A 25,165-nucleotide genomic window follows, 5' to 3' on the forward strand; every position below is an offset into this window, starting at 1 on the left:
TTCTCTTGGAAGCGGTAGTACAGCTGCTCAATTCCAGGGACAATTTTTCCTCATAGAAATTGCCCTACTGATGCCAATGGCAATACTTTTGTGTACACTGAAGGATTAACTATGAATATGTCACCAGGAAGACAGTGTATCATCATATACCCTGCTCAAATATAATAGTTGATAAAAATCACTAATGATAAATACACAAATTATAAATACAATAGAGCTGCCACTAAAGTCAAGTCTAAAAAAACAGTTTCCTGTAGTTAGAAAACAATAAGAAAGACAAGAGCTATAGGGTCTCTACCTTTCTGAATAAAGGAATACCTGGAAACATAAGCTGAAAGAGTTCCTGCTTAAGTCCATTGCATTTGGAGAGGTCAAATATTCCAAACTGACTGTACAAGTTTATGTTTTGTTTGACATTGATTGGAACCTAAAGTAGCAAATAAATCTTCTGCCACTTCATTTTTTATTTATTTTGGAATGTTCTTCAATGCCAATCTGAACTCAGGGATCTAAAAGCAAGGGCCTATTAAATTTTGTTGCTGATGATTAAGCATTCTCTTTTTTTCTTAATATTAATACTTCAAATATTTTTTGCCACTGATTAGATTGAAAATGAGTATAAAAATTCTTTTCCTCATGTATTTAAATTTAATGCTATGTTGAATACAAAAAACCTGTTCTGTAAATCACATTTGCTGTAAAGCACTGTCAGCTAAGGTTTCTCTTTTTGCTTGATAAATGACACTTCTGAGCAGATAGGAAATGACAGAATAGAAAGATTCCACTTCAACCTGTCTGTCACTGTGTCACTGTGACAAGATCTACTATCATAAAGTATTTAACTACTTCCTTTTTCTAAATAGGAAAACAAACAAACAAACAAAACCAACCAAAACAAAACAACAACAACAAAAAAAACAAAACAGCAAACACACCTTCTGAGGGATAATTTTAAGATATTTACAGGTACAGGGTATTATGAGAGGAAATGGATATTATCTGAACTTTTCATCACCTAGTCTTTATTTACCTTGGCCCTCAAAAAAGAAGAAAAGAATCATAGAATCACAGAATTACCCAGGTTGGAAAAGACCTTGAAGATCATCAAGTCCAAACACATCCTAGCCATAGTACCTTATAACTATATATATAGTTATATTCTAGCTGCATCATTTCCTTAGAAACAGCTGTTAAAAAGCTGAATTGGGCTGAATGAGAAATCATTTTTCCCCACAGAAGACAGTTGATTTTCTTCACATTTCACAGAAAGCATAGAAGAGGATTACATTGTAAATATCTTCACAATAATGTTTCAGCAATATGGAAAACACTATATCTTGGGGTACTCTGTACATCTCTACTTGAGGTCCAGGTAAAATTGATATAACAATTAAAAACTAAACAGTAATGCTACCATTTAAAACAAACAAACAACCAACCACTACTGACTGAAGGTGGTTTCTCATCTGATCAACTTGCACTCTTTTTCTCTGAAACCAGCAAGAAATCTAGTAAATAGAGCACTGGAATTGATTAATAAACAGCACAGTAGCAATTTATGAAATTTTGTGTCCTAAATTCAAGTAGACTGAACAAAGAAAGAAGAGAATAAAATTAAAGGGATTCTACACAGTGAGAAACAGAAACATGTTTTTGAGATGGTGATTCTGGAACGAGAGAAATGGAAGTGCTTCAAGAGTTGTTGGCCTGCATACACACCATCTCTGCCACCTTGGGGTCAGCACTTGAGCCTGACGCCATCTTACATGAATAATGATGACTAAAATCAGTAGTGGAAGTAGGAGCATACTGAAATAAGACGGAAACTAGAGAAAAAATGAAACAAAAATTCCCTTAAATATTTTGCTGTCAGGGATACAAGTTTTATTTCCAACTCTGCTGTATTAGAAATAATAACAAGAGGTCAAATCTGCAATTCCTTATTCAGTTATATGTACTCAAAATACTATTATAGATCTTCAGGAACACTACCAGCCATTTCAGTAGATTGTATATGAAGTGGTATTGATAATTTAAAGCATAGTAAGTTAGATAGCATAATAAAATAAGTAAATTGTTACATTTCACGTAAGTGACACACTGCATAGTTGGCATTTTCATTTAACTTGACTTTCTGAAAACTTGTTTGACAGTTCTGCAAACGTAAGAAAATTTCTCTCCCCATAGAGTCTTTTAATTAATTATTTTTCCAATGGGATAATAACAGGTTCTTAAGGCATAGGTAAAGAATCAGACAGGATTTGTTCTTCAGGCTTGGATTATTTGAAACAAGCAGCATTTATACAGCCTTATGCAGAATTAATCAAATGAAAAAAACCTTTTGTGTTCAAAGTTATGGATACATTTGTACTTCGCATGTCATTAAGCTGCACTTTGTAAGAGTACTGGAAAATTGGTACGTCTTCTTTTTATTAAAAATTTCACACCTATGTACCAAAAAGCTGTAAATAAATAAATAAAGACACAGCCCAAGTCTAAATCATTTCTTCTCAAATCAAGCAGTTCAATTATAAATCTCCATGTTGATTGTTTCTGCTGGATTGTCCCAATGCAATTATATTAAAAAAAATGAGATGAGTTTACAAGTGGTTGTCTTCTAGCTAAAGCATTTACTTGCAAGATTTATTCATGTTTTTAATGGCTAAAGAAAAATGTTCATAAGAATGAGTGGAAAACACAGTCCAATAGATAAAAACAATAAAAGGGCTTTGCAGTTTAAGGCAGAAATGATTGCATGGCTGTGGTAAGATCTCAGTTCTCTGTAATTGTGCCCTACATACATTCATACTGGCAAGATGAAACAATAGCCATTTCTGCAGCTGCAATATGGAATGGAAGAGGAGGTGAAACGCATGGAGAGTCATTTACCCCAGAGAGACAGGGCAGCAAGGTTATTGCTACAGGGACTTTGAAGAGTGAGGAAGGTAGAAACAGGGTAGAGGATCTGTGTCTAGGTGGGTTTATATTCCATCTCTTTTCTGACAGAGCTGCTCAGTGAAATAGCAGAGGTGTTAATTTGTTCCTAATCCTTCTTCACATGGTCCTTCCAGATATCCTGGGGAAAATAATTTACAAGGGCAAAATCTCTCCAGGCTCCAGAGGAACCTAACTGTGTCAATAAATGCTGAAACTGGGCCTCAAGGACGTCAATGGCAAAACTCCCATTGTCTGTATTATCATTCAACAATAATTAGGCCCTTGCAAGTACTGGTAGAATACTCTCTTGCAGAGTACTAGCAGGGTACTCTCCTGCAGAGTGACAGTAAATGTTTTCTTTCATTTCAGTTCACACTCTTAGGTAAGTTTTCTTTCCACTTTCTATAGTTTTAACAAATCAAGGACATGAAAACAGAAACAACGAAAAGCTCTTGCACAGAAAGAATACAGAACCTCAAATAATACTCAATTTCAGAACCTCAAATAATTTTCCAAGAATGGAAAGGGGTAAGCTAAACGTGATCAAATATTGTTTTTTGTGATTTTAACTATAAGACTTTACTTAGACAAATTAGTGTGAAATCCTACTGGTGGAGGAGTGCCTTGTTCCGTAATGCTTGTTTGATCTATTTATTAATGTTCACAGAAGCAAAGCTCCTCTAACTGATACACTTTGCAGCTACTGACCACCAAATTTACCTCAATTTGTGATAGTTGCTGATTAAAATCAAGAAGTCATATTCAAAAAAAAAAAGAAGCATTTTTAGTAATTTCTTACAAAGTACTCTTTTAGCATGACAAGAAATTTGCACACATTCTATTTGAATATTAGAACAGATTAAATTTTAAAGAGTCATAGAATCATAGAATTACCCACGTTGGAAAAGACCTTGAAGATCATCAGGTCCAACCGCAGCCTAACCATAGTACCCTAACTCTAACAACCCTTTGCTAAATCATATCTCTGAGCAGATATATAATACATTTATTTGTATCAAACATAATCTACCTTTGCAGTTTTCCTTTACATTTTCAAAGATTCTCAACTTAATTGTTAAGCTCTTCACCTTATGGCCCTTGCTCCTAATGCAGAAACCAAGACAGATAAACATGTTCCTGTTTCTCTAAAATGATACTGTAAACACTCATGACTAATAATAATGTCACATCTCCTTTTTCTATGACAAAAAAATATTTTCACTTAGTTAATAAGTCACTCTGAGAAAACACAATCCGGTGAAATATGATTAATTTTAACCATATTTGAAAGGCATGCTTAAATAAACTATATATTCATTACTAAGATCAGAGAACAATTACATCTATTCAGAATTAGATCAGTTAATCCTAAACAAATTAGTATCTGTTTGTTAACAAAACTAGCAATATTTGCTCCATAAATTGAACTTAATTGAACAATAAAGGATAATGTAGTCTAATTTACATAGAACAATATGTCAATTACTGCAAAAATTCATTCAGGAACGTAATGTATAAGCAAAGTGCTTTTGCTTAAACCAAATCAAAGAATGAACAGGTAATTATACTCATTAACTAATGAATGAGAAAAAGACAATGAGTTAGCCAGAAAACAGGAATTATTTCTGTTACTCATCTTTTTGAGGGGGAAATAGCTCCATGAATAAAAATTTACTGAATGTGTGCAAAGGTGGTGTTTCTAATCCAAAATGTTTTAATAATTAGTATTTTACTATTTTCAGTGTAAATTGAGTTTTTATAACATCTCATTTCTTTCAGGGATATCTGAAGGTGATTTATCTTCCATGGTCATGCACTGTACAGGTTCAATACAGTGTCTTACAAGATAGTTTTCACTAAGTAAATAAAAATAAAAAAAGTAAATCAAGCAGTAGGACAAGGTATATTTTCTCATCTCATTCAGAAGGCAAGGTCTACATTCTGGACAAGGATCATGGCATGAGAATCTACGAACACAACACTATAATCTTGTCAAACACAGTGTGCAGGCCATCTGTAGAAAGGCATGCAAGACTGCTCTGTAGTACTGCAATTTATTTATGTATAGGGTATAAGAAGTAAGTGCCAAAACCCTTATCCACAGCAGGACACACATCTATTTGAACCAGCCACCTGCTCCATAAAGCTTGTTTCATTAAAAGAACAATGAGAATTTTGACTCAATAAGAGCAGGAGAAGAAAAAGGATTTGTTTCCTGTTTTTTCTCTCACCTTCTGTACTCATACAGGGAAATATCCATCCTTGTTGAGCTACTCAGAGATCCAATTTAGAGCTACACCCTTTACCTTTTGAGAGGCTGGCTTAGGGGTATGAAAAGAATAAGGCATTCACTTACAGTGGACCTTTTAAAGCTTTCAGAATAGATTAATCCCTTGCTGCCATCCAGTTGGCCTTGTTTTGAGTGCTGCAAAATACGCTTTGAAAAATCATCCAGCACAGATGAAGTAAAATATTTAAGAAAAAATGAGCTTTTGATTTACTACATGTGTATCTTAAAAGTGCATATTTTTCATTTTAATGATATATTTGCAGGAAGCATGAATTGGTGTTGTGGGATGCCAAACACCTGCCACAGAATGAAATTGCTTGAAATAAAATCATGAATAAAATGTGTCCCAGTACACTTAAAATCCTATCAGGATGATATTCTTCTTCAAAAATTCAACTGGATATTATTTTATTTTTTTTAACCAATATTATTTTTTAAAGAATAGAATCAGCGGTGCTAAAGATTCTGAAATTTATAAATAAATCAAGATACATATTTTTTCAATTGCCCATTTACTTAATGACCTATTCAGTTTACTAGTATGATTAACAAAACATTACAACACTAATTGTCCATAAGATAAGAATAATCTTAAGATTAGTTTGTTTTAACCGGTACTTCTGCATAGCAGAGTTTTCATTACTGGAACAGCTGGCACGTAGGGCAATGGTAATTTACTTTCTTTTAAATTTGGTATACCAGCTGCATCTGGTGGTAGTGCAGCACTTCTGACTTCCCGCAGTATCCATTTTGTAGTCAACTGTTATGAGAACTTATGGTGAAAATACTTGGCTTCTATGACTCAATTACTGACAGCTCCATGGCACAGTCATCTGAAATATGGTATTCCTTGGGATATTCTTTTATAGTAAAAACTCTGACCTAGTACAGTTTGATCAAGAGGTGAATAGGTTTTTCAGCTTGAATAAGAAAATGTACATACCTAATGGTCAAAAAACTGCATTTATCCAATTTATCCATCTCAGCTGCAGGATACCTTCCCCCATCACTGCAGCACAGTGCCCTGACACACACCTCTCCTCAGCAGACTCAACAGAACTGGTGAGGGAAGGTACTGCCAGATGGCTTCCCAAAAGTGCAAATAAACCTTTGTACTCCCAATATTACTAACTGCATTCTGTGCAATTCTGCCACTACAGCTATCTTTCTTCCATAGGAGAAAGTGACAAGCCATGCTATGCCAGGGCAGCAGACACCAGCTCTTTCTCTACTTGCTCCATAAGAACTCCTACATTTCCTTGCTGAGCAATACCGCCTGCTGAGAAAATGATGGAAAAGTACTCTCCCTGTGGACAAGCAAAGAAATAATCTAGTCACGGCAACAGCAAATTAGCAGCACATATCAGCACTGTGGGGTGCATATAGGATTTAAGTAACAATACACTGCCTGTCCTGGAGGTATTATGGACTTTGACGAAGGAAAGCTAATGATGCATATGCTGATACACTCCAGTTCTACAAAACTGTATGCATAGAACAGCTGCAGACGATAACTCTACATCAACTTACAGAAGGCATTATCATCCCTACTCACAGGAAAAGAAACAAAGACAAAGAAATAAAAGGTATGAAGTAATTCAACAGTACAATTTGTAAACAGTATTCACTCAAATTCAGTGACTTTAATGTCAGTGATTTATCTTTTAGCTGCCTTGCAGCACAACAGCAGTTGTAGATGAGCATTCTGTTTTTCATTCAGACCATAGAAGCTCAATGGAAGATCAGGGAAATTAACACCAAATCATCTTACTTAATAAGCTAGGAACACCTAAGAAATGATCAGTCTCACTATCTCCAGCTGATCCTGAAGAAGTGGAGTTGGTCTCAACAGCAAGCACCAAGAAAGCAAAGCTGTCCTCCTCCCATACAAAACTGGGTCATCACAATCAAGGTTTAAAGATAAAAACTCTAAAAAGTTAAGACACAGGAATCTGAGTGCAAATGAGGGGAATCTAGATCTTTTATCAGTGTAAAAGTAAATAACTAAATGAAGTTCCCCCACCTGCTGGTTTTAAGCACAAGCATATACCCACTTGTTTTCTACATGCTTCCTTCAGAAGCATACTTTCCTGGTAAGGCAGGAAGGACAAAAATATATATATGATTAAACATATGTAAATCATACTCATTACTAATGAATGTTGCAAAACAGCTAGCAAATGAATTTTACATAGCCAAGTATTTTAAAAATACTCATTTTATGAAAATCTTGGAGAAGGAACAGATGGAATTTTAGGCTGCACTCTACATACAAGGATTTTCTATCACAGATTGTGAATAATGTATGCCTACATTCTCAACTTTACCATATACGTTTTGATTTCTTTTTTAAATTTATACAAAATTATAATGAATATTTTAATTATCAGGCATTCAGGGAAAAGTACTGACCTTCACAGGAATACGTATAATGTTAAGAGTGTAAACTAATATTTAGAAACCAACTTCTGTTTTTCTTAACTCCTTTGACACTTTTTCCAAACCATTTTTTTCTCTTGACAAATTCAGTGAGTTAGAAATTTTTATAAAGGAAAGAAAATTGCAACTAGACATTATGCTACCTTTCTGAATTGCAGTGGAAAATTTATTTAAATAGAGTATATTTTGTAAATCAAATGCCTTAACAAATAATTTTTCATTTTTGTCATCATTCTTGTAACTTTGAATTGCTTGTTTCAGGCCTTGTCTTATCAATCAGAAAGACATCAAATCTTAATAATGTAAGTGGAATTCTGTCAGTGACTTCAGTAGAAATGTGATCTGTCTCATCATTTTTTTGCTGTTCCTTGCAGTGATGGCTGAACGTATTCTGACATAGAGTTAAAAAATAAATAAATAAAAAATGTGTGGATGGGATAATTAAACTTTTATTCAGCCAGACTCCATGAATATAGTTTGGGGGTTATTTGTTAAAAAAATGATTCAAGAGCACAGCAGGACATACAAATGTGCATGTAACTGAAATTCCTGCTCAGATACTTCTCTTTTAGTTTTACACAAAAGTAGCTCATTCCTTCTATTTCTTTAGCCCGTCTGATCTGATTTTGCACTAACTATATAAAAACGTATTTTCTAGAACCTAAACTTTTCAAGGACTTGACGACAAGGAGTTGAATGTAACAAGCATATTAATATGGAACATTAATGAGATAGAGATTGGACAAATATAAATCTTAATAGAAATATCTCTAAGAGCTACTTTGAAACGAAGACTATTCTCTCATATTTCACACTACCATTCTACATAATTTCTTGTGTTCAGATATCCTATGTAGTAAATCATTTCTGTTTAGCAGCTGCTCTTAAATGTCAGGAGAATTTAAAAGAAGTTTAGGGAAAGTAGGATGACAGCACTCACCTAGCCTGGGATAATTTCTCCATATCTTGTTTTCAGTAGCTTAGGGTTGTGAGTTAAATCTATGTTAGCAAGTAAATTCAGTATGTAAGAGTAGGTCTGTAGAATGTACAAGATGATGCTAAGGAACCAATGCTCACACTAAAAGCACCTCAAGGAGTTTTGCTTCAGAAAAGATCTCATCTGGTTGGATGGACTAAGAGACAATTCATGTAGCACACCCTCAGTTTATTTATATGCAGAAGAAATCTAGCCTGCACTAAGACCTCTCTTAACATGAACAAAAGTGCAGCAAGTCTGAATGATCAAGAGATTTGATTCAGAAGTCCACTTTAGATCAGAACAAAAATGCTCACAGAGGTTCACCAGCTGTCAGCTAATGCACAAATACCAGGATTCTAAAACAGGATCATGGCTTTAGTTGGTAAGAAAGATGATGTCCATCTTTTTATTTGAGAGACTCAAAAAGATTTTTCTTTTAAGGAAAGGTCCTATTTATTTTTGGACACAGCTCAAAACAGAAGCGAGCATTAGATTATGCTTGTATTGTAAACTTAGAGAAATCTCATTAAGTAGGGATACGACTCTCACCAGATGGATATAAAAGTTGGCAACAGATGAAGTAAAGGGGAATCCAATGTGAAAGAAATGGTTTATTTTTAGTTCCCTGAATCGGAAAATCATTTTTCTGACAAGCATTTATGTTAATAATTAAAATTTGTGGAATATTTTCTCCATTTAGGTAAACGCCATTGCAAGCTTTCTTCTTAGATGTTGTTTTAGGCCCCTGTTCAGCCTGCTCTTTAGCTTATAATGCCCATGAATATTAAGACCATAAATGATTTGCAGCTATTTAAGTACATGATTATAATATAATTTCACTGGCTTTGCAAAGTCCTTACATAATTTTACATATATTTATCTTTTTAACTTACTTGCTCTTTCCTGAAGATTTGAGCTGTATTACTGAACTGTAACACCAGAAATAAAATGCTGAAGCAAGCTATTTATTCTGCATATTTATCTAACTTGTAGAATGCCAATTATCCATATGTAAAACCACAGCAATAGAACCCAAACAAGTATACAGAATGAAGAAATCACTGGTTCCTGCCTTGTAGATATTTGATGGAAAGACAGTGGGTTTTTTTTTGTTTTTTTTTGTTTGTTTGTTTGTTTGTTTTTGCCTTTAGTTTAAACAAAATTGATCTGTGAAATGCATCAGATATGTTCAGATTCAGCACACATTTCTTGCTATCTTGTTTAGCCTATAGGAGAAATAATGTCAATAGACTGATTACTTATACCATTATTTTTCACAGGTTTTTAACTACTGATACTTGGGAGATAATTAAGAACATGAGCAGCATGACAGAATTATTTAATACACTGAGGAAATCATTATTTCAGCATCAGTCTCTGGAGCTTAGCTCCCTAAAGAAACAAATTCTATTCCAACAACACAAGAAAAGAAATTGAAAGCAAAAAGCCAGAATATTACAAGTCTAATACCATCTTTGCCTATTTTCTGTTATTCTAAAAATTTTGTTATCTAGTCTGATGATCTATGAATACAGTAGGCTATTAAGGAATCGACAGTGTTGCCCTTTTCTTCCCTTCCCTTTTCCCTTGAGCTTACTTTACCTTGCAGTTCCAAACTCGACATTATTAACATCAAGACTAGGAATGGACTTAAAAGCTAAGTATTTAATCTAAAGAGCATTGCAGGGGCTGATGTAGAGAAATTTAATCAGTAATCCCTTATTTCATTTCCAGGTAGGCAGATTTGCCCAGCTGTCTCAGTTGCTATGTTGTTCAGCATAGACAGAACTCTATAGTTAACTATCGAGACATTATCAAACTGTACACTGTTATTTGTTTTTTCTTAAAGTAGAAACACAAATCAAAATGACTTTATTTCTCCTGTTTCTAAGGTTTCAGTATAATTTTGATAATTACTCTGATAATTCAGTCTTTCCTTTGCTTCAATCCCTCTGGAACGGAGGTAATACTTTGCTGCCTCACAAAGCTGAAGCAAGGATAATCACTGCCCATAAAAGCACCCCTCTGAATCACAGTATTTTATAGAGATTAGAATAAGAATAGATGACAGAACAATTTGTTTTGTATAACATAAGTTACAGTTTCCTAAAAAAAGGTCCTCCAAAACAAAAGAACATTAATCAATAATTTATTTTTCTAGTTGACGACATATTTAAATTTACTATACCCAATAACAAATCTATTCTGTACCTATAACCACACTCATGTAAGAGAATTACACTCAGGTTGCTGAAGCATACATCATGCAGTAGGGACAATTCAGACCAAGGTCTACATAACTTTCAGACATAGCAAATAAGCATATTCAAAATCATAAAGAAACGTTTGTTTTTATCTCATATAAAAAAAGAATCTATTATTGAATCTTTCTTCCATTATGCAAAAAATTTGTTCTATCCAATACAACAACTATGTAATTACCTTTTAACTTTCTGATAATACAAATCTACTCTATCCACATAGAACTTACTCAAAATAAACAGTGTATTATTTAAATATCACAATTGCACATACCTTTACTGAATAGAAGCTTTCTGTAGAACAAGTCTGTGTTTCAAGGTTTCAGCATCTTTATTACAGTTCTTAAAGTGCACAAACACTGTCTGTCAGAATTCATTAGGCCCATGTGTGAATTTCCTGATTCTGCAAACACTCATTGATTTTCTTCTTGCACTCTACTACTAGCATCAATTAGGGTTAAACGAGCAGCAGTTACCAGCTGTAGGCTGATACAGCTGGATTTGACAAGCAGGAGCTATTGACTGGCTTATATTATAGTGCTGAAAAAGTCCTTTAACATACCAGAAAATAAACATTGCACTAATAATTTCAGTAAGATTTTTTATCTTGTCTTGCACTTTGCTAACACAAAGCAATTAGGCTACTCTGGACCACTTTTTTTTTTTTTTTTTTTTTTTCAATTGTAAGCAATTGTAAGCCTTTATTCACATAAACTATAATAGCTAAATAAGCTGTTTTTCTGGACATAATGTGTCAACCTAACTATCTAAATTTGTATTTTGACATCCTGAAGAAAATGATTTTGCTTTCTGTGCTATGAAATAATACTAAAATATATGCTATCTTCAACAGAATAATTCTACATGAGCATAAAGACACAAGCTAAAGAATTACTAAAAATCAACTTACTGTAGAAATGTAGACACACTAGAGAAATTTCAATAGAGCAACCTCTCTTGAATGGTATACCCAAGGAATATTGTTTACTCACTGCCATGATCAAAGGGCAAAAATGTTTTTTTTTCCCCCCCAAAAAAAACCCCCCCCACAAGAATACAGAATCCATAGGGTTGGAAGGGACTCCAGAGATCATGAGGTGTTAAATATCTCCACAGAAGAGACTCCACACCCCCTGGAACAGGCCTGTTCCAGTGCTCCATCACCCTCACTGATAAAGAGTTCTGCGCATCTCATTCCTTTGTTTGAAACTCCTGTGTCAGTTACTTGGCCTGTTTCCCAGATAACTAGTTGTGTCCTGTCTCCTCACACTGCTGCAAAAAAGAGCCTGGCTCTACCAATCAGCCCCTATCACACTTCAGAATATTTATAGTACCTGGATCAGTCCCCTCTCAGTCTTTTCTCAAGGCTAAATCAGATCCAGTTCAACATTAGCCTTTCTTTCATAGGGGAGATACTCTTCAAGGCCTTCACCATCTTGTGTCCCCTGTCACTGGACTCTTTCCAAGAGATCTCTGTCTTTTTGTACTGGGAGCCAGAATTGGACACAGTAACCCCAGATGCAGACTTCTACCAGGCAGAGTAGAGGGGGAGGATACCTCCTTTGACCTGCCGCCACGCCTTTTTAATCCCCCAGAATACCACTGGCCCGTTTTCGGCCACAAGGGCACACTGCTGGCTCATGGACAACCTGTTGTCCACCCAGGTCCCTCTCTTCAAAGCTCCTCTCCAGCAGGTCATGCCTAATTTGCTAGTTAAAACACATTTGTGGACCTTATTCTCTGAGATACTGGAAGAGAAAACTCACTCACCTTACCTCACCTTAAGCTTCTTTAAAAGGCATGTGTAACCACACACTTGAAAAACTCTTTTGAAGACACAAGTAGGCATAGAAAAATGAAAAGGCTGGTGTGCCTTATTTAACCAGCGCATGTAACACCTATTCTGCCTATGTGGTTATTTATTTAGTATATAAAGAATGTACACAAACATATACAGAACTTTGAAGGTTTTTGGATTTGCAAGATAAACAAAGACTTCTTCCACATAAATAAAGTGGAAGGTATAACAAAAGCTCCCTTTTGTTTACTTTTGGCTTTTTGGCTTATCAGGCAGTCAGACTAACGTGTTGTGATTTCAGCTCTTATCTACTTTACCAGGTCATTTCAGTTTCACAAAACAGATTGCAAAGTATTTTAAATGACCTACTGCATTTTCTAAAAATAGCGTAAGATTTGTATAAAAAGATAAATCCACAGCAGCAAGAAGACATATGGCAACATTTGTACTGCTGCTAACATACAGTAGTTGCTTGCGTATGTCACCACATATTCATACATAGCTGTATTAATGACATTTATTTTCTTCTGCTGCTGGTAAGAATTCTTAACACCCTATTTGCTTTTTGGCAGTCGCTGCACATTGAGTAAATGTGCATTCATGCACAGCCAGAGTACTTGCAACAGCATAAAAAATCTCTTGCTAGACAGACATTTTTCTCAGTACCACAGTAGCTGCTGACCTGCACTACTATTTTAAAATTTCTAATCTAATATTATTATTAATAGATCCACATTTAATAAACTGCTATATAGCACATTACCATGTAAAGCATTGCAGATGTTAGTGATTTTTAACACATGAGAAGTAAAATTTTTATTTTTCCCTAAGCAAAATATGTAAGTAAATTTACTTTTCTACTGAAAAATGAATTATTCCTTGACTATATCCCTGCCCATCAAACTGTTCAAAGGACTTTCAGCACAATGAAAGAAACACTTGCAGACAAGACCAACATAATGACCCAATGCTGAAGATACAGGTTCACCAGAGATTCAGATGCAAGACCCTATTAACAACATTTATTTTCTTCTTCTGCTGCTGAGAATTGTTAACATCCTATTTGCTTTCTGGCAGTCACTCCACACTGAGCAAACATGCAAACAAGTATTATAAAACAAGGTCTCATTTGAGAGAGATCATTATTGCCTCAGAGCACAACGTTTTATTAATTAAATTGGAATTATTCCCCTCTCCAGTATGCTTGACTTGTTATAAAATTTCATTATTTTAATCCTCAGTTTCATGAGGTCTTTTTCCCATTCTTACTATTCAGCCTCTGTCTTTACTAGCTCAAACAGCTTAGCATCAGTCACAAACACCCGGATACTCAAATCTTTTTTCAGAAAATCTGTAAATATGTTAAATCACATAGATTCCAACCTAGTTCCTTACTGATGCAGTATGTTTATATGAAAAGCAGGTATATATATATATATATTTTTTTTTTTTCAGTGATCAGTTAAGTGTTTTTGTGACACTATGGATCAATAATCTACCTATCACTGAAAATCTTGCGGGGTTTTTTTTGTTTGTTTTTTTTTTGTTTGTTTTGTGTTTTTTTTTCCCCAACAAGCACTAACCAAGTAAAAATGGCAGTATTTCAACTTTATCAGTAATAAGTGTAGCTTACATGTTCAGAGACTGAGCTAAAAAGAATACAATGTACACAAAGGAATTGTCTCTGTAATTAAAGCCAGTGCTAGAAGACATGAGTATTATTCCAAGCTCTCCTTTGTTCTCTATGCACGCTTCTTTCTTTTGTTGAAGTGTAAGAACAACTATTACACATAACTGTTCAAATAGATAATACTGTATTTTGAAAAAGCATTTATTTGCTGTTTAGGTTAATAACGCTATGGCTCAATCCACAACATTTTGTCAACTATCGGTGAAGCCAGTAATTTCAGAAGACAACAAAGCACAGGAAAAGAAAAACATAGAAGAAAAACACTATACTTCATCTAGTGATGGAAAACATTAGCATGGCAAGAGACTACCACAGTGTTATGTACTGAGCATCCCTTGCAGTCCTGTGCCCCTGCCACTGGGGCACGAGTCCCACCAGTTCTAAAAGACCAGGATCTTGACTGCCATCATTACTGTTTCTTTCTATCTACAACTTCATTACTACAATTTCCGATTTTGTTGAAAGTTGTTCTATTTTACCATCTTACTTCATGAGTATCCCTTTACATCTTATTCCATCTGTTCTACTCAAACTAATTTTGTCCCCTTTTTAAATTTTGTAGTACAGCAAGAGTCAGCAGGGTTTCCTTCTTTTTCCTTCTATACGCTTCTGAAATGAAACCTTCTCTGGAAGAAAAAGAAGTTTAAGCTGGTAACTGATAGTTAAAACTATATTATATTTACTTTCAAATTGTGCCATTGCTGGATAGATATTTTCTTCACTTCTTATTATGTCTTTCCACTTTACTTTCCCCTTTTCACCTTCTTTGAGATAACAGCCCCAGGGCTGGGTAGGGGAGGGAAAGGACATCCAGCAGTTTGTCATCTCTGTGCCTTTCACCTTCTTGCCTGTGTAACACTGTAATTTATCTATCAATCACTGCCACATGACAGTCATAGTACTGATACTTCCATTACCACACAGCAAACCAAAGCAAGGCTTTGTGCCTGTTTAAAAATAATCCTGAAAAAAAAATAAGAGAAGGGCAACTTTCAGTTAGACTGTTTTCATGCCTGAGTTCAGCTTATACCCATAGAAACAGCCTAATCCCTGTTTTGGAAATAACTCTACAATATCATTGCTTTACAATATACATTTATATTAGGTAAATGTTCAGCAACGAGAAATAGAGAACTATGCAACAGCATTCTTATAAAAAAATATTTTCTACTTTCAAGATAATTTGATCAATATCCATTTTTTTTCATTAATTATTTTTTTCTTGTGTTTTCCTCTTGCTATGTTCTACTCTTCTTATTAACACTTTTTTTTTTTTTTTTTTTTTTTTTTTTTTCCTTTTTGACTATTCATTCCTGATGGTTTCTTTTTTTGCAGTTTATTCCTAGTGGGAAAAAAATAAATAAAAATCTAATCTATAGTTTTACATCTAATGTAGTGTGGAACAAAGACAAGGATCACTTATGGAAGTTTTTCCCTTCATTTCATTTCCACCAGCATATATGGAAAAAAGTAAGCAAGCTTTTGGGTACAAGTGGCTTTTTTCAAATCAAAACAGAAGCTGCAGATATCCCAGATACCTAAAATTCTTCCTCAGAATTTAATTTTATCTGTAACAGACCCAGTGTAAGGAACAAAGAAATGGTGTTTTTTGCAACAGAGTGGATGTCAGGCACAAGAAGGATTAGAGGATGGTTATCTCTAGAGGAAGAAGAGAGACAGATCATTTACAGCCTCTGCAACATGGAGGTGGGTGAGAGAGAGTGGAACTGCACATGCCATAAAACCTGTTCCCAGTCCATTGCTTTTGTTTCAGACTGAGATACAAATTGTGATTTGATATATATACTTCGAAAGAACAGTGGTTTTGCAGCTCAGGAATTTCATGCTTTTGGGGCCCTGACTAGCAAACTGTGCTAGATGTGACTGCAGCACCTTATGAGACTCTCGGTCCCGACTGTCTTAATTTCCTTTTATGTTCACGCACAAACACTAACTGCGGTGTCTGAAAAATCAATAACCTTGCTTATTTGCTTCCCCTACAGGCTGATGTTAGACAACTCTTGAGAATTTTTTTGTCTTTTCTTGAAAAGTATGCCTACATTTTGCTAGGAAAATGATTTTGTTTCAGCCCTTTATTAGAAAAAAATACATTTAGGTTTGAATTTTTATAATAATTATATTCTATACTCATATGTTATTTTTCTTTTTAATTTCAGTGATGATTTTTCATGCTGCAATTTCATAAAAAATATGTTCCAGTGATCATAAACTTTATTCCATTTCTGAACCTCCTAAGTACTTTGGTTAACACACTGTCCTCCAGATACAGGAGTGACTACAGGCATTTCATACTTTTCCAAGTTTTGCTGTCTAGGTAATTTTATTTCATTTCTTAATAGGCATTTTGGTGCTTTTCCAGAAAGGAGATCTTGCAAACTCAGCTAGTTACTCCTTAAGTTCAATTGTCATTGATATTTTAATGTTTTATTAGTTGTGAACTCAGTTTTAAGTTAACAATATGCATAACATACCTGTCTGTATCTGAGATGAGCATCAGAGCTTCTCTCTAGTTGCCACGCGATTCATCAACCCTCAAACAAACTCCAGATTTAGATTAAACAAATTAAAAATCTTCAAATTCACTTTGATTAAAAAAGCAGACTATATTCATTTGTCCATGTCCCCAGAAGGTGGTGTTGTCAGTGTTCTGATTCTAACTTTCCCGCTCTAAGCTACCTAAGTAGATCAGTGAGTAAAGTCACAAGATCAGTAAGAAAAATTCTATGGTATGCAGGTTGCTCATCTTTACCACACTGTAGAGACAGACAGTAAAGCTGAGGCTTTGTACACCTTGTAAAAAGATGAACTTGCAAAAGTGAATATTAAATGAAAGTCTGACTTGCTAATCGGAGCTTTGCATTTCTACCTCCACCTATCTCAGAGTTTCATGTGCAGCTGTCAAAACATCTTTGTATCTCACATACTTTATGGAACATATAAGATGCAAAGCTTTCAGAGTCATCATATTTTTTCACCAGACAGCAATAAGTAATGAAGACAGAGGTCTCATCTCAACAGTGATAAGCAAAGTTAAGAGATCTGGTTCCAGTTCTGATTCCTATCAAACCTTTTTGATATTTCATTTCCCTCCATCTCTTCTTACCTGTAACAAACTGTGATGATGCTTTTAACTGAAAATTTAAAAGGTATAAACTCAGTGAGTTCATTTACTAAGCCAGGCTAAAATCATGTGTGACTCGCTGTGCAGAGTTTAAATTATCATCTAAGACCCTCAAAGGCTTATCAAGAATTTCCCTGTGATGTCTGCAGACAGAGTAGGGTATATGAGTTCCTGCAGGTTAAAGACATTGTGAACTATTCCTATAATTACTGTTCCAAAGATCTTTCAAATTAAAATCACCCAGAAACTATTAACTAAGGGGAATTAATATAATACTTACAGTGGTCCCTCAACAACTCTTCTCACCTGCTTGAACATGATACCATGTAAATGTTAAGTGGAAATGATTTGCAGGCCTATCTCCAGTTACTTTTTAATGTTACTTCTGGGCATAGAATATGATAAACTAGGAAAAATCCTCTTGACAGCTTTAAATGAAATACTGTCAAGACTGTCTTAACAGAAATCTAGTAGATACATACATATATGTACATATATATGTAAAGTCAATTAACAGTGGTACAGTTATCAACTGAGACTCAGGCTTTCATTTATTTATTTTTTTTTTCTTCAAAGGGCAGTGGCTTTCAAATTCAGTGCAAGCATTTATTTTCCTTAATTCTATTTCTTTCTTTCCTTCTTTCAGATCAACTCAGTGCTTATAGTAGTAAACATTTCTTTGTCTGAAAAATTCAAAATTTTCCTCAGAGTGCCCTATCACCCAGACACTCACCCATGATGGAAAAGAATGGTACTATCTGAGTTGAGAAAGAGGTACTGATTTAAGTCTCACTGAAGGTGGTCTACATTAATTTTAATATAATGAAATAAAAACTATCCACTATAAAATGCATAAATGAGTTCTGTGTTCATATTTAAGATGCAGAGGATAAATGACTGTGCATCAGAAAAGCACTCTTCTGGTCACAGATATAAAGCTCTTCTTCCACCCGATTATTGTAGCTTCTGCCTTGATATATGAGGAAATCTCTGAAGAAAATAAAGACTTCTCAGTATTGAGTTAATATTTTCCATCTATGCATTATTACATGCTGTTGTGTGAATTCTGTACAGCCCCAGGGCAGTTGTGACTATAACACTTTTTAGGAAGTGGGGACCAAAGCAATAAAAAATCTGAAGCAGTTTGTTTGTAATCAGGTACAATATAATGAAGTTTTAAAAGAACAAAAATATGCAAAACATAAGTATTTCATTACCAAGATAATAAACTGGCAAGCTGATAATATTTAGTTGTTGCACACTGGAAAAACAAAATCAGGAAAAAAAAAAAAAAAGTGTCTATTGCCTTGAAAAGCAATTTGCAATATTTTCCAATGCACCTAGCCTGTGTTCAGTGTAAGTCTCCAATTGCCTGTCCCCGCACTCTTAAGGACAGCCACAACAATTCTGTGTAGGTGCACAATGTATGAAAAAGATCTAATGCATTAACACGCAGACAGTGACATAAAGGAATACATAAATACAAAGACATATGTAAATGGAATAGTGCTACATGCTAAACACCTTTAAATATATGAAGTACATTACACATCTAACAACTAAAAATTGATATTTTGCTGGTATCATTTTGTTAATGAAGAACTTATACTTCTTTCATCTACTTTTTATCTTGAACCTTCATTTTATTATGTTGCCTCTGAATATGACTATTGAAACAGAGCAATGAAGAATATTTTCAGCAAGATTTATAATATTTCATCAAAGACAGACCTCCCTAAGTTATCCTTTTATAAGGTCGGTTCCAACTGCTACCTTGCTAGTGATTTTAGACTGTGCTAAGACAAGGCTGTACTTGAAAATCAAGTCTTCTGATGATTTCTATTACCTTTCAGTGAGGACTATACTTTGGCACAAAAAAATAATCAAGAATACATTCTCAATTTTATTAAATATTTGCTGTTTTGCATAGCCTTCTTGATCTTCGTAGTACTAAGAAATGAAACCACAGCAAATATGTAAAAAAGGGTACATGTCACAGTACATAATAAGCCTATTAGCATTCCTCTAACTTGCAGAAATCACATAGCAACACTGTATTCTAGTTTCCCTTTTTAAGGTATTCTTGATGGGTCTTTAGTAAGGAAGGTTCTCTTTTGTTTGGATCTTTAAGGCACTCTATACTATCAAAGCAGAGGATTTCCAGGCCCTTGCTTTAACAATCAGGTTAAATGACAAAGTGCACTAATTTTTACTTGTTTATTTATTAATGTCAGCTTACCACGTGTCAACATGAAGCACCATCTCAGGATCTCTAACTGAGCTAGATTGCATCAGTTTCTGAACTATATTTTGATTTGTATCCTGACACTTCTTGAAATAGTCTTCTAAAAACAGACATAAAATGAATGGAGTTTGTTGGCCAATAACAGCTGTCATTAATGCTGTAAATCTGTGTGCTCTTCCAGGTGGCTTCCAAAATTAACTAGTCACCCCTAAATATTTAGTGAAATTGTCACTGATTTAATAGACACATTAAACTCCTATTTATAAATTACTGTGACATTACTAGTGCAGTGGTTCCAGAATAAGCAATATGAGTTCCTATGCAGCTGTAACTCTATTGTGCCCAGCTATTGTGGCTGGAAGATGAAGATAAAAATAAACTGTAATTCCTGAAATATCCTGAACTCCAATATTTTCAATATCTCTTTAAAATACAACACAGTAATATTACAAAGAGAATTATTTTGAAAATATATGGTTGTGGAATAATGCTAACTTATGACAAACACCAAACAATTATTTCTGCAAGTAAGAACTCAATACCATTTCATATCTTAAATTTTTCTATGATTAAAAAAAGTACATATGACATAAAGATACCGATTAACTGCTTCTGAGTGTATTTTGATACCCTGAAAACTGTGAATTTACATAATGCATGTCTTTCACAGTCTGGCCTTCACAGAACAATTTTTTCCAAAGTTCTCTCATTCAGATAACCTTTCAAGAAACACTGCTATCATTTGTGCTACAGTGCAATTTGACTTAACATTATATTTGAAAAACATATTTTTCAGAAAGTTGAAACAATTTTTAAAAAGTTTTATGAGCAATAAACATACCAAGTAAATCTATGATGTGACAAACATTACTGTTAATGGAAATATCCTATTAATTTTAAAGCTGCTTACAAGCACAAATTCAACAGTATTGATAATAGTCAATTTTATGCAAGAATAATATTATTTTGGCTGCTCAGGATTGATACTAAATGACTACCCAGGCTATCTTATATAAACGAATAAAAACTAATGAATCACATTGATAGAGCGTTAGCATCTCTGTCTTCAGAGGTAAAAAGCACAGCAATCACACTGCCTGTGCTACTGCTTCAAGTGTAATTAGAGTCCTCATTTGCCTCTTCAGTAGGTGGCCAGAAGGAAAAAAAGGTTTCAGAGAAAGGAGAATTGGTAGTAACTGGATGATACAAAGATGCTGTTTTTCATGATGGGATCTTCAGCTTGTAAATGAAACTCATCATATTATGTTCGCGACATAAACATACTGTCTTTCAAATATTTCTGGCTAATATATTCCAGTGTTTAACACTGGTGCCTACATCTGTAATATTCAAGAATACTTTTGTCTGGTTTGTCCAAGCACCTAATGAGCCAAATTTAGCCTTACGCTGCTCTGATTATACACCCATTATTGTAATAGTTTTCTGGAAGGGAAGGAGGGAAAATTAACTTTCTGTGAATTTTATTTATATTTAGAAACAAATAAACAAACAAAACATCATCATTCATAGTCTCTACATTAATAATAATAACAATAAAGATTTAAAAAAAGCCACAGTATTAAATTTAAAACTGAAAGGTGACACCCGTATTTTTGGAATCTGAATCTTGCTGTCTAGGGAGGTGGCATTTAGGGACCCAGGAAATTAATCCTTGCCCTCTTATTTTCATTGAATAATAGCTTTACTTAAACTGAAAATCATGCATAGCGTGCAGTTATATACTGTGCTCCTATTCTTCTCAGGTCTAATATCAAGCCATCTTTTCTGAAAGCTCTATTATCCAAATCCACCCTGACACCCCTCAAACAACCAGCTATCAAACTACTGAGGTCCTATTATGGAAACAGTAGTCACATAATAAGAAAGAACTGCATAAATTCTCTGCATGAGTGTGTGCTTACACACAGAGAATAAAAGCTATAGTGCAAGACTTTTGAATTATGAAGCAATAAATCACGTTCAAAATAATTTGTGAACAATCAGAAAGGAAAGCAAGGGATACTGAAAACCAATTTGAAGTAATAATACCAACCACAGAAATGACTGCACATCCTGGGCTAGAGACTTCTGGGTTTAAATCTTTTTCCCTGATATCAGTCTGACATTCATTGTTAAAAAATCATGTAAACTAAAAAAAAAAAAAAAAGTTATGCTTTTTGTAACACAAACTTATCTGAAAACTCCCAAATTTAAGTTTTATCCTAAAATCAAGGACAAGGAAATAAGATAAACATATGAAGAAAGAAAGCAAATGTTTTAAACCTGTGCACTAAAAATAGCAATCATGACTATTGCAGCTGTATGAGAAGCTGAATGGTGAAGGGGATGGACAGAGGGAACTACTTTCAACTGAAGATCTGCCCCATCAGAAACAGGTACATATTTACAGAACATTGCATTCTTTGTCTGTATCATTTCAACTTTTAAAGAAAGAGTAAAAAATTACCTTTCCCACATACTGAGGTTCGGAGCCCATGTACTCCTCCAGCACAAAAAATTGATTCCATACCCAGCCTCGTTTGACTCGCTGGGCAGACGACCTCCTCCCTGGCACTGGGACAACATTTTCTCTTGGCTCTGCTTCTAAAGTCTGTTGTGGCTGTGGATGCAGTGGCGTTAGGAGACCTCCATCAAACAGGACCCAGAGAAGCAGGGATAAGCAGTTCCTTGTAAGCATTGGCAACGGCTTCCCTACAGCAAGTAATAAAAACTCCAGCACTTAATGCAGAGCAGAGTAATCCAGGTTTGAGGTGTCTGTGGCCTCCACCACTTAGCTTCTGATTTTATTGCGGAAATGCTAATGCAGGCATTAATCCTTCTGATGACAAGGTTTTTGCCGCATTAAATTCCATCTAAAGGGACCTATAAAAGAGATTTACATGGCAACATCAAATTACGTAAAATTACATTGAAGTGTTCATCAAAATTCTCACACCTAGTTAGTTTCTAGAGACAGAAAGAAAAGCTTAGGAATCACAGTTTTAAAAGCAATTACTGTTTTGAATGTAGTAGCACTGAACAGCTCTGGAATATGGTGCAGTTAGCACAGGAATAGATCATTCTTGCCCTGCTTGCCATTATGTTTGTGTCTAGATGAGAACAGGCCCATACCCTCTGCTTTATGACCCTGTTATCTCACAAAACTTTCACCCATCAGTGATATGTTTACTCTGGATACAGACATAAAATACTGGGAAAGAGAGGACCCACTCTTCCACTCTCAAAAGCAGGAATGCTTTGCTTTTTGTCTTTGCCAGAACAGCATACTGGCCACATCTTCCTCCTATGAATGTGGATGGATATGGACAAAGCTTACATTAAACCGTGGAAGGCAGATTTGTATGAACCTTGTGAAAACTAAAAAAGTGGGAAACAGTGCCCATGCAGCTAAACACCACAGAGCTGTCAACACACGATATGCTGTCTGTGACAGACGTTCTCTTCTCACAAGGCTTGTATAAAAATGGTAGCTATGTTGCTGTTCAGAAATACTATAAAACGCATTAAAAAAACCCATGGTCGTGATCCGTGGAGCAAATGATAGATCTGTAGTCAATGTAGAAAACTGAAACAATGCAGAAGCCAGTAAGATAAGACAGTGACATTCATTTATACTTACAAATGCCAGGTACACAGATTAAAAATAAATCAGCACTAACGAACTACAGGGCTGGGAAAGAACCATCACATCAAGGTGACAAAACTGTGGTGTTTCTTGTAGCAGCCAAATGCCATCGGTTGAGAAAGTATAAAAAATAAATAAATAATAATAATAATAAAAAAAAAAAAACAAAAACCCTGAAGGAAATTATTTGCTCTCACATTGCTCTGTTTATATCACTACAGACCACTTTAACAGAAAGACAGATGATAAATAATACTCTGTTTTCTAGCCACAGTATAATGAACAGAGGTGCTTTCTTTTAGTATTTATGAAATGTTCTGATTCATTGTCTGAAATTAACAAAATGACAGTAGTAAAGGATGTAAATATTTAAATATTATGGAATATAGAATACGTAAATTGAACCCCTAGCTGTCATTTGCAACTGCTCCAAATTCAGCAGCAATAAAAAATTGTGAAAATGAGCACTCATGCCATCTAAAAATGCTGTGGCACAACCCAGAATAAAGACACTGCAAAGATTTATAAATCTACAGTTCATGCTGAAACAAATGGAGTTATCCTAGAATTTAGAATTAGCCAATAAACAGTAGCACATACACATTTATTGTAAAGTGGGCATCAGTAAGTACTGAGGCAACACAAATTCTTTTGTGTTCATTCTTCCTACTCTTTCAAGCCATCAGTTTTTCCATTAATAGAGCATGGCTTTCATGAAGCTAACCATGTCTATGCTGGCCCTGATTAAGGTATTAAACCTAAACTTTTGTGTTTTCATAGTGTCCATGACATCTGACAAATACTTTCCATGCCATGATTCTTTTTCATTGAGGGTGAATGACCAGCAAGCTATATGTTGCAGTAGCTGTTTTCTGACAACCAGCATTTCTATAAACCACAATCCTATGCTAACAAACTTTAAATTCCAGTGTGGACTGAAGACTTAAGAATGAATTAGTAATCCTGTCTCATTAAGACCTGCAAACTATGAATGAAACAGCAGCCTACTCTCTGGCCTACTGTTTATGAGGTACAACAAATATTGCTTCTAGGACTTAAGATGGATGCATTGTACATTTTAACAACAAAAAAAAAAGCAACATTTTATACCACTATGAAATTCGCCACTTGGCTTAAGCCATATTGTGCCATTGATTTTTAAGCAGAAGTTTCTTCCAAATCAATAGAATTCTGTTTAAAAATCGATGACATGATATGGACCTTGGGAAAGAAGACACGGTAAAGTATCTAAGCATAAATATATATATTCTCATTTTCAAATACTGCCAAAGTTTATGTTTTCCTTATGCATAATATTATTACTATGCATAGCAATAAATAACACAGAAATGTTTGCTACCTACATACTAAAGTACCTAAATAGAAAGGATTTATAATTGGAAGACCAAAACAACCTAATGAGTTTTGAAGAAAATCAAACAAAAATCCCTAGAAAAATAACTTCAGCTCCTATTATACAGTTCTGTTCTGACTAGAGAGGCTGGTTTTTTGAGTCCTTGTACTCTACCTTCAGAAAGCATCAAAAATGAAAGAACTCCTATTTGCTCATGATACTTCTCTAAAACAACAAAAGTATTTTAATTTGCATTTCATTTTTTTTTTTTCCAATCAATTTTATTTCAGCAAATGAATCTTTAAGACAGAAACTTAAGACACTAGGGGGGAGGGGGAATATATATTAATATTTAAAATGTATTTTTATTTTTATTAACAACTT

The 25,165-nt window shown here is 34.5% G+C and overlaps 1 protein-coding gene across 1 annotated transcript in view; it reads right to left on the reverse strand.

Annotated features, from left to right (window-relative positions):
• CDH12 (cadherin 12) overlaps window positions 1-25,165 on the reverse strand; it is a 497,894-nt gene that overhangs the window by 123,415 nt on the left and 349,314 nt on the right. Inside the window, exon 4 of the mRNA XM_015854453.2 lies at window positions 22,249-22,664. Within this exon, the coding sequence (XP_015709939.1) occupies window positions 22,249-22,479 (231 nt within the window). The 5' untranslated portion in view covers window positions 22,480-22,664. The remainder of the gene's footprint in view (window positions 1-22,248; window positions 22,665-25,165) is intronic.

Source organism: Coturnix japonica, chromosome 2 (genome assembly GCF_001577835.2).
Source record: "Coturnix japonica isolate 7356 chromosome 2, Coturnix japonica 2.1, whole genome shotgun sequence".
Lineage (NCBI taxonomy): Eukaryota > Metazoa > Chordata > Aves > Galliformes > Phasianidae > Coturnix > Coturnix japonica.